Source organism: Coenobita brevimanus, chromosome 4, assembly GCF_032717465.1.
Source record: "Coenobita brevimanus isolate Jiangsu-jjx chromosome 4, ASM3271746v2, whole genome shotgun sequence".
In the NCBI taxonomy this organism is placed as follows: Eukaryota; Metazoa; Arthropoda; class Malacostraca; order Decapoda; family Coenobitidae; genus Coenobita; species Coenobita brevimanus.
In genome coordinates this window covers 36237364-36252484 of record NC_136957.1, presented here as the reverse complement: position 1 = coordinate 36252484, position 15121 = coordinate 36237364, and the positions used below count along the sequence as shown (strand labels likewise).

General features: G+C 38.0%; 1 protein-coding gene across 1 annotated transcript in view; it reads left to right on the top strand.

Annotated features, from left to right (window-relative positions):
- The window catches only part of LOC145395688 (monocarboxylate transporter 10-like), an 81731-nt gene extending 79334 nt beyond the window's left edge, over nt 1-2397 (top strand). Inside the window, exon 9 of the mRNA XM_080269240.1 lies at nt 2154-2397. Coding sequence (XP_080125366.1) covers nt 2154-2278 — 125 coding nt within the window. The 3' untranslated portion in view covers nt 2279-2397. The remainder of the gene's footprint in view (nt 1-2153) is intronic.
- Nucleotides 2398-15121: the final 12724 nt, after the last annotated feature.

The window sequence follows — 15121 nt, the reverse complement described above, 5'->3', positions numbered from 1 at the left end:
TCTTTTGGAGACAGCAAGAATAACTTGTAGTATATTTCATCTCATGGAAAGAATTAAAGACAGTAAACCATAGTTTTAACCATTATTGTTTATGGAGTAGATGTACAGAGGGCTTTTTTTTTTTTGTTTATTTTTTATTTTTTTAGTTTTTTTTTTTTTAGTACGCTATAAGGATCAGTACTGTACAGTAAAATAAATAGACATACTGTATGTGGAAGTGTAGTTTTTTTTTTTTTTTTTTTTTATAAAGAGTATAAGAATAGATTTCTGGACGAGCATAGATTATTTTTATTACAGTATAAGGAATAGGTTTATGTACAGATTTGGCATTGTAGTGTGATTTGGATATGTTTAAGTCTATTAATATAATATTTCAAATTTTTAAGTAGTTTTAGGTGTGTTTGAAGTGCTTGTGGTGTGACAGTCAAGGTGTGTGAGTTGCTTAGTTTGCATTACTTGATTGTGTGTGCATTACCTGTTGTATGTATGTATATTACTGATGGAGAGAGAGAGAGAGAGAGAGTGTGTGTGTGTGTGTGTGTGTGTGTGTGTGTGTGTGTGTGTGTGTGTGTGTGTGTGTGTGTGTGTGTGTGTGCTAAAATATGTGAGTGTGTGTTTGTGTGTATGTGTGATTATTATTATGTATTTTTGGATGAGGAGCATATAAAAATGAATGCTACCTATGTACGTATGTAGTTATACTGTTTATGTATGTATCACTGTGTATATGCTTGCATGTGTGTGTGTGTGTGTGTGTGTGAAAATGTTCTTTCATGTTTGTTTGTGTAAAGGATATTCATGTGTGTGTATGATTTTTGTCACTCACATGAAACGTTTTGCACCCACAGCTAGCCAACAGAAGAAGTCATGCAGGGGTAAGGCAGTTCTGTCTCACTTTTGGTCCTGCAGGGTAGAGTAGAGAGGAGGAAAGGTAGGAAGAGAGAGAGAAAAAGAGGGAAAAGGGAAGTAAAGGAAAAGAGGGCTGGAGAGAAAAGTAGGAGTAAAGGAAAAGGAAGGACAGGGATTAGTAAAGGAACAGAAAATAGGAAAAACAGAGAAGCAAAGAGGAGGGGTAAAGGTGAGAAGCAAAATGGGAAGGAAAAGAAGAGTAGAAAAGGGAAGGAGGAGAGGAAGAAAAAAGGAGAAAGGAAGAAAAGTTAAAAAAAAAAAGTAGACAGGAAGGGAGAAGGAGAGAGGAAAGGAAAAGGAGCAAATGGAAGAAAAATAGGAGTAAAGAGAAATAAAGGGAAAGAAGAATGAAGAGGAGAGACAGAGAGAGAGAGATGAAGAGGAGTAGGGTGAAGAATGGAATGAAAGCTGTCAAGAAGTTGGAAATGGAAGGAGAGAGAGTTTTGAAAATATTTGCGATTTTTTATGGAAGTGAAAAATGATACTTAACAATTCTTGAGCCTCTTCACTGCAGTGGTGCCCTTTCTGTTATGCTTGTGCTACTTCAGGCTATTTTATAAGCTTTGGGGAAGTCTCTTGCATTGAGAAGGTTTGGATCAATCTCCAGCCAACTACTTCAGTAAAACAGGTTGCCCCAAAACTAAATAGTCAGATCACAGCATGAATAAACTGAAAAAATATCCTGCAGCTGAAGAGGTTAAGATGCTGAGAGTATCAGTTGCCTGTTATACACTGCATTCAGTGTGCATGGAGGAAATTTGAATTTGCATCTTGCCCAAAGTACATGAATGTTGTCATATGATGACTATCGAAGCAGCTTAAGGAACAGTAGTATGTTGTTTCTAGTAGTGTTTGCTTTTTATGTAGTGTTTTACAGTACTTTCATCCTCAGATCAGGGTCTTTTCATACTTAATATGAACTGACTTATACTGTCATACCAGTACAATAATAAGTATGAGATTGCATACATGAATTAAAGGATGACCTTTATTGTATGCCATGCAGTATAAGAACTAAGAACAGAGACTGTGTAAAGATCTTCACACTACATCAGAGATGTTACACTGAAATGGTTACTGAGGGATGATAGCAAATGCACTTCTCATGAACCCGGGAAATACCTACTTGGTATGGTACCATACTTAAAGTATGATATTGGAATTACTGTGACTAGTATGACTAGTAATATAAATAATGTAAGAACCATGAGAGTAAAGTAACATATAATAATGTATTTTTACAGATTATCAAGTTGGGAGCACAGGTGACTGCCAGCCAGCAGTACTTTCACCCGACATGCCCACAGATGAAGCAGTTAAAGTGGATGTTCGGAGGTTGGCGTTGCTGCAGAGGGAGAGCTGTGTTTAGCATCTCACCAGAGTAGAGCCTTCATATCCCATATTCTTGTCATTTTAGGCTAGCTAGCACCTCTTCCTTAGCAGACCATTTGTACATTGGGTACATTAAGATTCTCAGATATGATATTTGTAGAGACTGAATTGATGCAGTGTATATAAGAGCTATGATTAATACAAAAAAAAATAATATCAGAGTGTGATGTGCACACATCACTTAGGAAAAGGTGGTATAAAGCCTCCTGAGCTCATGGGAATATGACACACTATCCATTAATGTACAGTCAGGGTCAGTAGTGTGTAGTGTGGGGTTCATCATTGTACAGTCATGTGCATCTTATAACTCCTTCACCATGAGAGGGCTTAGTATAATCAGTTTGAAGTAGCAGGAATAAAGGGGGGGAAGGGGGAAGACTTCATATAGAGAGGGCTTTGTCAATTTTGGTAGAATTATTTGGCAGTAGCAAGAATAGAACATAAATCATCATACTGGAGGAATTAATGAGATTATTTCTTGCCCGACACTGTAACCGAATAAATGGAATAACATTATCCAATGGCAGCCATTCATATGTAAGCCAATCCTCTGTTGTCCCATTAGGAGCATAGAGGCTAGAGGTAGCAAAAATAAATTACGAAGACATCCTCGTAGTGAAGGAGTTATCCTTCCTTTAATCCAAGGTGTATCTAGTCCATTACTGGTGCAAAGCATCCTATCCAGGCACTGGAGAGGGATGCCTTCATGCTGTGACACTGATATAGCCAGGCAACTCCACTGCCTAACTATACAAATCTCTCGGTTCCCTATCTTTCCCCCTGAAAGGAGGAGAATGGACTGCAGGAGTACGGCAGCTTCAACTTGCAGACCACCAGGTTCATTTTCAGATGAACCCAGGGCTACATCAACAACAACAGCCATCCTAACCTAGCCTTATTCAGCCCTTTGTTTGCCACTTCAGTTGGATATTTTTATGTACTGATATTCTTGCTGCAACCAAACAATTTTATTTAAGTTATAGAAAGCCTCTTTTGTTGACGTTCTTGGTTCAAGGCCCTACCTTACCCCTTCAGTTTTAAAAAGTTTATCCCAAACTGAATAAATTTGCCAGATGGCAAGAATAAAATGATAAAGACATGCCTTTGCTCACTGAGTTAAGGGAGGTTGAGGTGTACAGCGAGGCACTTTTGTATTCAATTAGCGTATGTTCATTTTTTCAGGGTAATGAAGAGCCTACCCATGCTAGACATAGTGCTTCCTGATAATACACAGTTATCCACAGTATATCAGAACTGTTTCATATTGTTCTTACCTCTGCAGAAGCATCTCAAGTTGTCTGGTTTAGTACAGTTTTGTGATCAGATTTTTCAAACAACTTCCCATCATTAGGAAACATTGCCATTCTGAGCAAAATGCCTCTGCCATACATTTTACTGTTTTGATGATGCATTTAAAATGCTGTGTTGTATAGTTTTGTTATACTCTATACTTATTATTTTTATATTAGTTTAATGATGTGTAAAGTGTACAGTGTATTTTTTAAAAATGACTGCTTATTTGTGTGAAGGATTCAGGTGACAGAAAATCTATACTGGTGGCAGGCATAGAATTCTTCATGCTTGAAGTTTATACTTTGTTACCCTTCCTTCACTGCTTTATAGTACATGTTGATCTTTCTCAGAGGGAAGCAACTCAACAGTGGTGCTTGGAAGATTTTATGTCTCAGATGTGTGTTCCAGAGTTTTATATTGATTATATTGGAATTTCCTTTATCCTTCCTATCTTTTATCTCATTTTGCCTCACCATCCAGTCACTTGATGTAATGGTGTTCTCAGGTGACTGCCCTTTCCTTTCTTCCTTCCTTCCTCCCTCTTCTTTCCTTCTTTTTTTCCTCTTTCTTCAGTCCATGGGTAACTCCACACTGAGTGACAAGCCAAATGGTTTCTTGTAAACCAGGAAACCATTTACTATGCTGGGTGGTAACCATAAAACCAAACTGTGACGCCTGGTGGTTTAGTGGGTAATTACGGCGCTCCAACTGGATTGAGTCTGTGTACTGTATATCCAAGGGATAGTTGGGGTTTATTGCTCACGTAATACCACTTAGGGATGAGTGAGGCTGGTCACTCTTATCTTAAATGTCAGGACCAACTTGCCTTGCCCTGGGCTCCTATGCCCCTCATGGGGCAACACAGGATTAGATGATGTATGTACTGTATGTATTTTATTTGTACAATTTCTAGTCTGGCTTGTAATATCCCATCTTTTATTATTATTCTGTCACAATATTTTTGGAACACACTCAACTTCATCTGGTAGCTAGTTTCAAGAGTCAGTTGCTATCTACGGAAAGCTGTGTGAGAGAGGAAGCCAAATGCTAGAGCAGGGTGGTGGCTGTGTCCTGCTGTTAAAGCTCTTGGGGGTTTTTTTTTTTTTTTTTTTTTTTTTTTTTTTTTTTTTTAGGGTGCAGTACATGATTTTTTTTTCTCTTTTTTTTAAGCAGTAGCAGAGGTCTGACAGGAGGAGCAGTTGTTTTCACTTATTACCACATGGGTTGATGTGTTGGAGGCTGATATTTACTTTAGCCTCCAGATAGCTTGTAACACTGTATTTAGATTAAGAGTCATCATGATCACTCCAACTCAGTAGAAGTATGATGTTAACAAATGCCTTGGTGCCACATTAACCTCCAACACACCACCTCCTGTAGTACCTGTAGTTGTAAGTGAAGGCAGTTGTGCACCTAACAGCCTCAATGTATTTGTGTGTTTTTTATGACAGTAATGGGGATAAAGAGGGTCGCAAATTATTAGCTGATATGGCCAAGCAGTTGTGATGCATCGTTTTGTTTTGTTTTTAAAAGCTCCTACATGCTTGTGTGCGTTGGCATTGGTCACCTAATGGCGGCTATCCATGCTGCTTGATCTGTGACAGCTTGCGTATTGAATCCCTTATCCCTGAGGTCACACTCAGTGACCTCATTGCAGGTCTTTTTCCGTCTGCCTCTTGGAATCCTACCCCTCTTCTCACTTTCTGCACCCAATCATCATCCCCCATCCTCTCCACATGCCCAAACCACCTCAGTCTACCTCTACTCATCACAACACCAATATACTCCAGTCCCATCATAAATCCCAGCTCGTCCATTATGACCATCAGAAATTGTAACTAAACCTCCACTTCACACTCATGCTGTCTTAATGTCAGTTGTTGCATAATGTACAGTTGCGGACAGTGCTATCACTCCTTTTTTTACCTGAACAATCATGAAATTTGTACCAAATACACTGAAATATCTTTGGGCTCTGAACATTGTATCACGGAGTTTTGAACTTCGTTGTTTGGTGTCTTGTTATTTATTGTACTGAAGTGTATTAATATTTACAAGTATGTCTGTCTGTCTATCTATCTTTGGCCAGACACCTTAATCCCATAAGGGGTGACCACAAACAGATCCTCACCACATCGCCCTGTCCCCTGCCATTTCTCTGCCCTACCCCTAGCTCACACCCGCCTCTCATATACCACTCCACTCCATTCCTCCATCTCATCCTCAGTCTTGTCCTCTTCCTCCCCCCTTCCACCCCACTCATACATTTTCCATAATAGTCTCTCGCTCTCCATCCTCTCCTCCAGTATGTCCACAGCTTAACATCACACACAACCATTGAAGGACTTTTAGAACTCTCATTGCAGTGAAGCCCTATGTTTTTGAAGCTTTAGGTTATTACATGTATCCCTACTATGATCAAGGCTCATATTCTTGTTGATTAAAGAAGCTCACTAACACCTCTGCCATAGTGATTTATTTTTGGATATAGGTGGTTAATATCCTTTGGTACATTTTTTTGTACAGAATATGGTGATATTGGTAGGATTTATGTAACACAGAATAGAGGAGTAAAGTGAAATAAACAAAATAAATCTTTTAAGAAAAAGTTTTAGGGAGCTTCATCAACTGATGAGAATATGGGCTTTAGAAATCGGGTATAAACTAATATATAAAGCTCATTTTCACAGTTGAACCTTTTGAATATATGAACTTGGTGACATTTATTACTTAAATTTAGAGTTATTAAATTACAATAGTAATGTTTATGACTGAGAAACCAGATAAGACCTAAATATTAATGCCAATATTCACAGTGAACCTGGTGACATTTCTTATTTAAAGTATGAGTTTTTGTGAGTTAATCAGGCTATCACCAGATTACTTTTTTTCAACAGAGAGAAATCCTGTCAGTTATAGGCTTCATATACTGTCCTGAGTAAGCCTTTCTGCGTTCTTGATACATATAAGTTTTCTTTTAGTCCAACATCAGATGATATTGTTCAGTCGTAAGAAATTTTAGCAGTCAGAGGGTCAAAAGAAAACTAACAGCCTCATCTTGACTGTGTCCAGTCATGACAGTTGTGATAAAACTAGATGGAGCCTTGGTCAGTCAGTTGGTATTACTCTGAGACTCCTTAAAATCATGTATATATGAACATTTAGAATTAAAGAGCCATTTAATGATAGTAAAAACTGCATTTTTCATAAAGGTTATTTACTCTGCTCACCAGTGTTCACTTAATCAAAAAAGTATGAATACATTCTTGCCCTGAAACAGTCAGACTCCACAGATGATGGCTTAGACAGAATGTCTGATGAGTCTGTCCCATGTTGATAAACTTTCATAAGGATCCCATATATTGCTTGATGGTGACATTGCCCAGTCAGTATTATATGTACAATCATATGATAATAGATTAATCTTCTAGGGAGATCACAAGTTGTATTGATCTTTTAGGATATCATCAGATTCCTCCTGCACAGTAGTAGAGTTTTTTTTTTTTTTTTTTTTTTTTTTTTTTCAGTAATAGAATATGCATTTTTTTTTTTTATGTGTCTGACTCTGGGCAAAGGCTTCGGGGCCTATTTCTCGGGGGCAGTTACCTATCCCAAGGCCCAGTAGTCCTCCTACACCTCCACATGTCACCACTTCGGCGCTAACACCCACTGTCCATATTGAATACAAGCTAGGGCTGTCTCATACAGGACTGGTGTACTGGTATTAGCGGGGGTACTTTTACGACATGGCGGGCCTTCTGGTAGATCAGGAAAGTCTGCTTTTATGAAATTCAAATCATTAAACTGTTCCCTGCCCCATTCAGGATTCGAACCTGGGTCCACTGGAACTGCAGGCTGCCTCTCTACTGATTCATTCACCGCCTCCCTGTATAAGTCAGATAGAGAAATACAGAAGGGATTAAGTTTGATATCGTCACAGCCTTCATTATTGTGGTTTTGACTTGGATTACAGGTGTATGATAATTTTGACACTGAAGATTGATATATTTTATTTTCTCAATTCTGAAAGAATTAGGTTGTTGCCAATCCTTCCAGTTTGAAAAATCTGTTCTATGCTTAATGAAATTGTCAGGAAAGGGCAAAAATAGAATGAAAAAGGTCCCCATTCTCAGTGGATTAAGAAGCTTTTGGGACACTTTGAACTAGAGGGAACATCTAGCCATAATCACGCCCTTTTCTACTAGTTGAGTGATAATGCCTTGTGGATGTGCCCCTGAGGAGTGGTTGGGATTTATTGATATATTGTGAGTCATTTGGCACTAACCTCTAGTATCTGGACTGTACTCTTTTAACCATAACTTGGCCTAAACCATCTCTCCATCTTTAATGTAGAGTTATAATAGTAGATCGACACTCAAATATGATCCTAGTCATGAAGAAGTGCTTTGGAAAGGATGTAGAGCTGTAGCATTGCATTATTTTGTCACTGAGCTATGAGAAATATGCTGCAAAATGATGAAAATCTGGACCAGGTTAGTGTAAAAGTGTTATAGATAATGTAGCCCTGGACCTGTACACTCTTGATGGGGAAATACCTGTACTGGGCTGGATGATGGCTGGCTGGAAGGTATTGTGATTAAAATGTAAAAGACATCTGTGAAAGATTTAGGGCAATATTCTGGTTCGGTTAGGAAGGTTACTAACACCTCTTCCTTAGTGGGATTATTTCTGATCCTGCTCCATTACTCTATTCTTGTGTGGTATTCTTGCAATCCATGTCGATATTGAAAAGATATAAGAAGCAGAATACAGGCTATTAATGAGTAGCTTGGAATATAAATTGCTCAGGAAAAGGTGCTAGGGAGCCTCCTTAGCTGATGAGAATACCACCCTTCATCTCCATACTGCCATAAGATTGTATTCAACTTGGAAAGGATCTTTAATAATGAAGGGGTTATGGAAAGCTATATTTTATCTAACCTCTTCACTCTTAAAGCCTCCCCTTAAGTAAAGAAAATCATCAGACAATATTAAAGAGTAAAATAAAAGCAGGTTTATATTTATGGCAAGAGTTAGTAAGCTGTTTTTGTGATAACTTTGTGATAGACTGTAGCACATTTTCATTTTTCATTTGTACAATAAATGCTGTCTTGGGTACTGAACTTTGAGCTTCAGAAATGAAACACTTAGCATAGTGTAGAACTTATGAATATTGTAGGTCATAGACTGTTGTTGGAATATGTTGTATTGCATCTTCACATGATGTCTATACTCAGCAATTGCATCAGTAACTTTTTTTATTACATCAATATATTTTATGCTTTATGTCTACATAATTTTCAGATTTTTTCATACTCGATAGTATTTTTATGAAATAATTTATTTGACTAAAAGTCAGACTTTTTAAAAATTGTGATTTAATTACATAAGTACATAAAATGCCTAATGCAATCATCAGCTGTTGTTTTTATTTTTTATAAAGCCTCTCCTGAATATGCAGTAACTGCCATCTTCATATTGTATTGTAAAGCAGTGACCGAGATTTTGTTAATATTTGTGTACTTGAAGATGCACCATTAGGTGTTTAAGACTGACATAGGGATGCATAAATGAGCAGCCAAAGTACAGTACTGTACTGTAAAATTATGTTCAGAATTGAAGATAATTTGGTACACATTCAAATAGTGTAAATAGTGACCATTAGTTACCTGCCCTGCTGAATATGTATCAGTCTGGTTTAGAGTAACTGCATGTCTTATATCTGGTTTGTTTTCATCTGATGGAACTGGGCCACTTCCACAACCTGAATGCCAAGGTATGGTAACAAGAAATTTGATGACCTGTAGTTATGAGGTAGAAATGAGTCCTCTTAGTTATTGTCAGATCAGCTTATCAGTCTGACTACACTTGGCATCAGCTGTGCTGTAAGGGGTTAGGGATCTTAGGAGAAAACAAACCATCCATACCAGAATGCACTTGTTTAGTCCACTACAGGGTTTCTCTTTTAACCCTTTAGCTGCAGTATACAAACTTTGTCTTTTATTCTTGCATCTGTTGCAAGATTTTATTCACATCAGACACCTGCCCCAGCTGTGATAAGGCTATACTGTAAGTTGACATTTTTCAACCAAGAGTTAATACAGTAGTTTTGTCTCGTATTACACCCAACACCAGATAACTTTATTCATCTTCCATAAATTCACTCCAGTCAAACAGCTATATCAGAACAAGATTGCCTGTTAGTAGCAAGATCAAGATTTCTTTAATGCTGTGACTATTATGGGTTTCTTGTAAGGTTAATGAAATTGTACAGTATAGTGGAAGCAAAAATGAAATTTAAAAAAAAATGTGTTGAAGGGGCTAAAAGCATTACATTCCTAGTTTGAGTCATAAATTATTTTCCTTATTTTACATAGTTAAGGATATTCCCAGTGTGAGTCATGAGTTCATCCATCCATCCATTATCTAATCCTACATTGCCCCATGAGGAGCGTAAATTGCATACTGTATTTATGGATATTCCCATTGTGGGTCGTAAATTCATTTCCTTGTTCAGCTTGTATATTAGTATTCGCAGTGCGAGTCCATTTTATTTATCTTTTTCTTATGTTAGAATATTCCCACTGTGTTATGAATTTTTTTTCTAATTTTGTTCCTGTTAGGAGTGGGACATTTGCTCAGCCGAGATTCTTCTGTTAGTCATTGTCTTGTGATACAAAAATTTTTTTGTACCCATTGCTGGTGTTGGAAATGTGTGTGTGGAACTGCGTGTAGGTCTGGTGTAGGAATCTATTTTTGGTGTATGACAATTGTATGAATTCTTTTTTCTTTTGACAGTGCTAGGCCACCCTCATAACTTAAATACTAAATTGTGGTTGTATGAAATTTAGTAAACCTTTGTTGTAAAGTGGGAATGAATCTCCTTGGTTACTAGCCAAATCACCTCCAGTCTGAAACGCTTGGCCATCAACAGAACTGAAAATGGATTCAGTTTGAGAATTCCGAACCCATTTTTTTTATTGACAGTTTGGTTTATAGTTTGTGTCTTATCACTAGCTTCTAAGGACGAGTTATGAAAACAATAGTACTGAAATTCATCATTATTTCTCCTATTTATTTTATACTAGAGAGATCACTCTTATATTGTACAGTACAGTATATGATATGTTGTGGTTACTGATTCCGTCACCACTGTCATCATTTCCAAATACATTTAGGTGGTTTGGCCATGTGGAGAGGATGGAGAGTGAGAGACTAATGAGGAGAGTGTATGGGAGTGGGGTGGTGGGGGAGGGGAAGGGAGGGGGAGACCGAGAATGAGATGGAGGGATGGAGTGAAGAGGTATATGAGAGGGGGGGATGTGAGCAGGGGTGAGGACAACGAAATGGCAGGGGACAGGGTGACATGGAGGCAATTTGTATGTGGCCACCCCTTATGGGATTAAGGTGTCTGGCTATAGATGGATAGATAGATCATAACATTGGATAGGTAGGAACCAGGAACTAGAACAAGAGATAGACAAGAATGTATAACTATCCATTCATTCACTTATCTAAGCCTCCAGGGCAAAAAGTTGCTCCTAAAGTAAATAAAAATAGTTTGAAGCTAGTCATACTAAAATAGAAAATATATGTTTGGAGTGAACAGGTTAAATTTAAAACTTGTCCAAAGTTACCAATTGTTTGTGAGATGGGACCATGCTGTAGTTGATCAGAATAATTTTGGAGATTTTCCTTTATATATTACTATAAGTCTTCTTTGACATTTCCAACTCTTCTCTGCTCACTATAACTAGGCATAAAATTACCATTTCTCCATCTTGATTCCTTGTATATATCAAGAGATCAACACTAGAGTATGGTGATAGTCACCAAGAAGAGCTATGGAAAGGATTCAGGGCAGTAGTATTCTGCCATTGAGCTTTGGGAAGTAGGCTGTAATGTGAATATCTGTCTATCTATCTATTTCTGGATGCCTTAATCCCGTAAGGGGTGGCTGCAAACAAGTCACCTCCATGTCACCCGGTCCCCTGCCATTTCACTTCCCTGCTCCCAGCTCACATACCCCTCTCTCATATACATCTCCACTTCACCCTTCATCTCATCCTTGAACTCCCCCTCCTTCTCCCCCCCCTCCACCTCACTCACTTACATTCTCCATATTAGTCTTTTGCACTCCATCCTCTCTACATGGCCAAACCACCTCAATGCATTTCTCTTAACACATTTTATCACGTCCACGTCCACACCACAATGCTCTTTCTTTTCCTCATTTGTCAGTCTGTCTCTCCATGTGACTTCACATGCTCCTCTCAAATAGCTCATTTCCACTGCTTTCACTTTTGACTTGTGTCCTTTCAACAGGGTCCAAGCATTACTTATGTTCATTAGAGTTGGTATCACAATACTGTAGTGTGAAAATCTTTGTCAAATTAAAATAAATGAATTATAGATATGCTGTGATGTAGTAGGCAGTTGGATGTCATGAGGCTGCGACAAGGGAAAAATTACTGCAACATAGTGTTAGATATAAAAGGTCCCATCCATTTTAACATTTACTTCATTACGTTACACATGTTTGTTTACAACTTAACACTTGCTGTTTGACAGTCAACTGTACCACCTTGCTGTTTCTTAGATTATAACAGTGTTAGCTTCATGTATATTTACCAGTCACCTCTGAGACTCCTGAGTTCTGAAAGAGTATAATTACCTGGAATATTTGTTGTGTATGGGGTATATTAAGAGTTGGTATCCATTCAAGGGGTACATTAGCACTTCATGACATTGTCCATGATGATAGTCTGCTTTTGCCATTACTTGCATAATTTAGAAGTAAATAACTTTATTTACGTTATGATGGCCATCAGTATTAGCTGCCGTATAAAAGAGAAGTCACAGAGATCTGCTTTCATATGATCATGTGTAAATCCCAGAGTTACAAAGCAGACCAATTAACCTTTAAACAGCTGGTACATCATGGGATGTACTCATATTCCCCTCATTTTATTCCATTTCCATCAACTAGTATATATATGGGCTTTTTTGTCATTCCAGTCTCTCTCTCTCTCTCTCTCTCTCTCTCTCTCTTTGTTAATTCCTCAAGAAATAACGGAAACACAGCTACTTAAAGTTTCATTGATACTCTTAAAGCTGATTTTCCTGTTATCCTTGTTAATAGCACCAGATATATAAAACAAGAGCAATCTGAGATTACAAATCTCTGCCAAGGCTGAACAATCCAGATCCAGAATGTTTCTTGGATCCAGATCAAACTTGGGTGTGGTAGATCTTAGAGAGATGTTATATTGTAATTTTTATGCATGCATCGCAGGCATTATAGATCGAGTTGGAAGCAAAAATGTTGAAATTGCCACTGTCCCACAGTGATAAAAAATCTTTTAAAGAATATCTGGATCTGGATGGTGATCCAGATCACCAGCAAAATCTAATGGATTGTTCCTTCAAAAAATTTCAGTAAAATCTATTCATAACTTTGTGAGCCTGCTAACAGACAATCAGACAAGCAAAGCAACACTGACAAAAACATAACTTCCTTGGCGGAGGTAATAAAGTTGTGATATGGAACACATCGCTGCAAATGAGGACCACCTGTAATGATCAGCTCTTTGTCATAACTGGAATTTACTTTAGAAGGAAGAAGAGGGAAAGGAGAGTGCATAATCTTTCCAACTTGTTCTTCTTACAAAAATTCAGTGTGGTCCTTTTATCATGCTGGGGATACCACAGTCTGCTTTTGTGGGGAATCAAGGCAATTTGGCTGCTTCATGACACTAATGATTGGCTATATAATTAGTGGATGGCAGGGGGGAAGCAAATGTAATAAAGCATGAAATGGACTGTGAGAAGCACAAAGTGATGTAGGATGGACCATGGTGGCGTTGACTGAGCTGCCCCCACAAGACAGGAGAACTGAGATACACAATATTTGGTCCACCTTGTACAGTATACCATAATTGCGATTATTATTACAGTGACCCCACATTTGATGTGGCCGATGTATTATTAAGTGATAAAGTACAGAAAGAAACAGTTCCATAAGAACCCATGTTTTTTGGTCAGTGTGTGTCTGAGAAAATCCCCAAAATTTTCCAAAGTCCCTTATGGTCTCCTAGAAAAATTTCCTCCCCACCACATTTTGCTCACTTTTCACCCACTTCACTCACTTGTTGTCACTACAGAGCTGAAAAAACTATTAATTATTGTTCACAGTTTTAATGTACTGGCCATATTTACGTTATTCTGTTTTGTTGTGGTGTGATGGTAGGGACAAAGCACCAGCTGATACATACTGCATAGTTATCAATCTATTACCGTCACTTTACAGCTGTAAAATACCCTTTTACATGATAAAAAAAGATTTGCTCACCAATGCAGGCAAGCAAATTATGGACAGAACTATGTGAACTGAATTGGGGTAGAGATTTATAGTCATCATCACCATCATCATCATCATCAGTACTGTGTAAAATGTGTTTTGTGCAAAAAGGTCCTGCATAAAATAAGGGGTCACCATATGTTTTTATTTATTTATTTATATAATTAGGAAGAACAAGGAAAGGAAAGAAGTGAATGTTTATAAGTTACTTGTTTTTCCTACAAAAATTAATCCAGATGCTGCACAATTACCTGTACGTAGTCACTAGGCTTGGCTCACCTCATTCTTACTACTGTGCTTTATTTTGGTAGTGTTATTGTAGAGAATATGTTGCTATTGCTTTAGTACAGTAAGTCTTGGTGCTGGAGAGGGATGCCTTCATGCATTGGCTTCTGTTAACCAGGCAGTGAGACTACCTGGCTATAATGTCCCTCATCTCCCATCCTCCTTATCCCCCAGAAGAATGGTGGTGGACTACTGGAAAAGGTATACTTCAGCCTGCCATCTACCAGGCTCATATCCAGATGAACCCGGGGCAACAGCAGGAGCAAAAACAACAACATGTCCTTGTTATGTATCATCTTTTTAATGTTTATTTTTGCTATTAACCTCTTCTATCTGATGATGAGTTTTGTTAATTTATTCCCATTACCCTTGTGGGAGGATGTCTGATAGTGAAGGAGGTTCATAAAGGCCATATAGTATCTGCCCCCCTATATTGAAAAGTCTCCAGTAAGTTGATTTAAATCAGCTGGGCATAGCAAAATAAACTCAAGAATTTATCATCAAATTGGAGGGGCTCAGTTCATTATAAATTACAGAAAAATTGCCTATTAAAGTTCCATTGTTATGCAGTAGTACTTTTACTCTAACTTGGCCTAAAATTTCTCTCTCCATCCAATACAAAGCTATGAGAAGACTAGAATATGGTCCTAGTCAAGAAGTGTTATGGAAAGGGTGTGCAGTATAGCTGTAGGCTTGCCTCTTCTGCAACCGATTTTATTTTTTAACCAGGGAAGAAGGAACCGAAGGCCAGAATCCCGCAAATTGTTCCCTCCCAGAAAATATGAAAGCAAAATATTAGAGAGCCAAATTCAAGGTATGGGAAATATGCTGCTAAAGGATGAAAATCTGGGGCTACTTAAGGTGAAAGAATTATACCTGCTG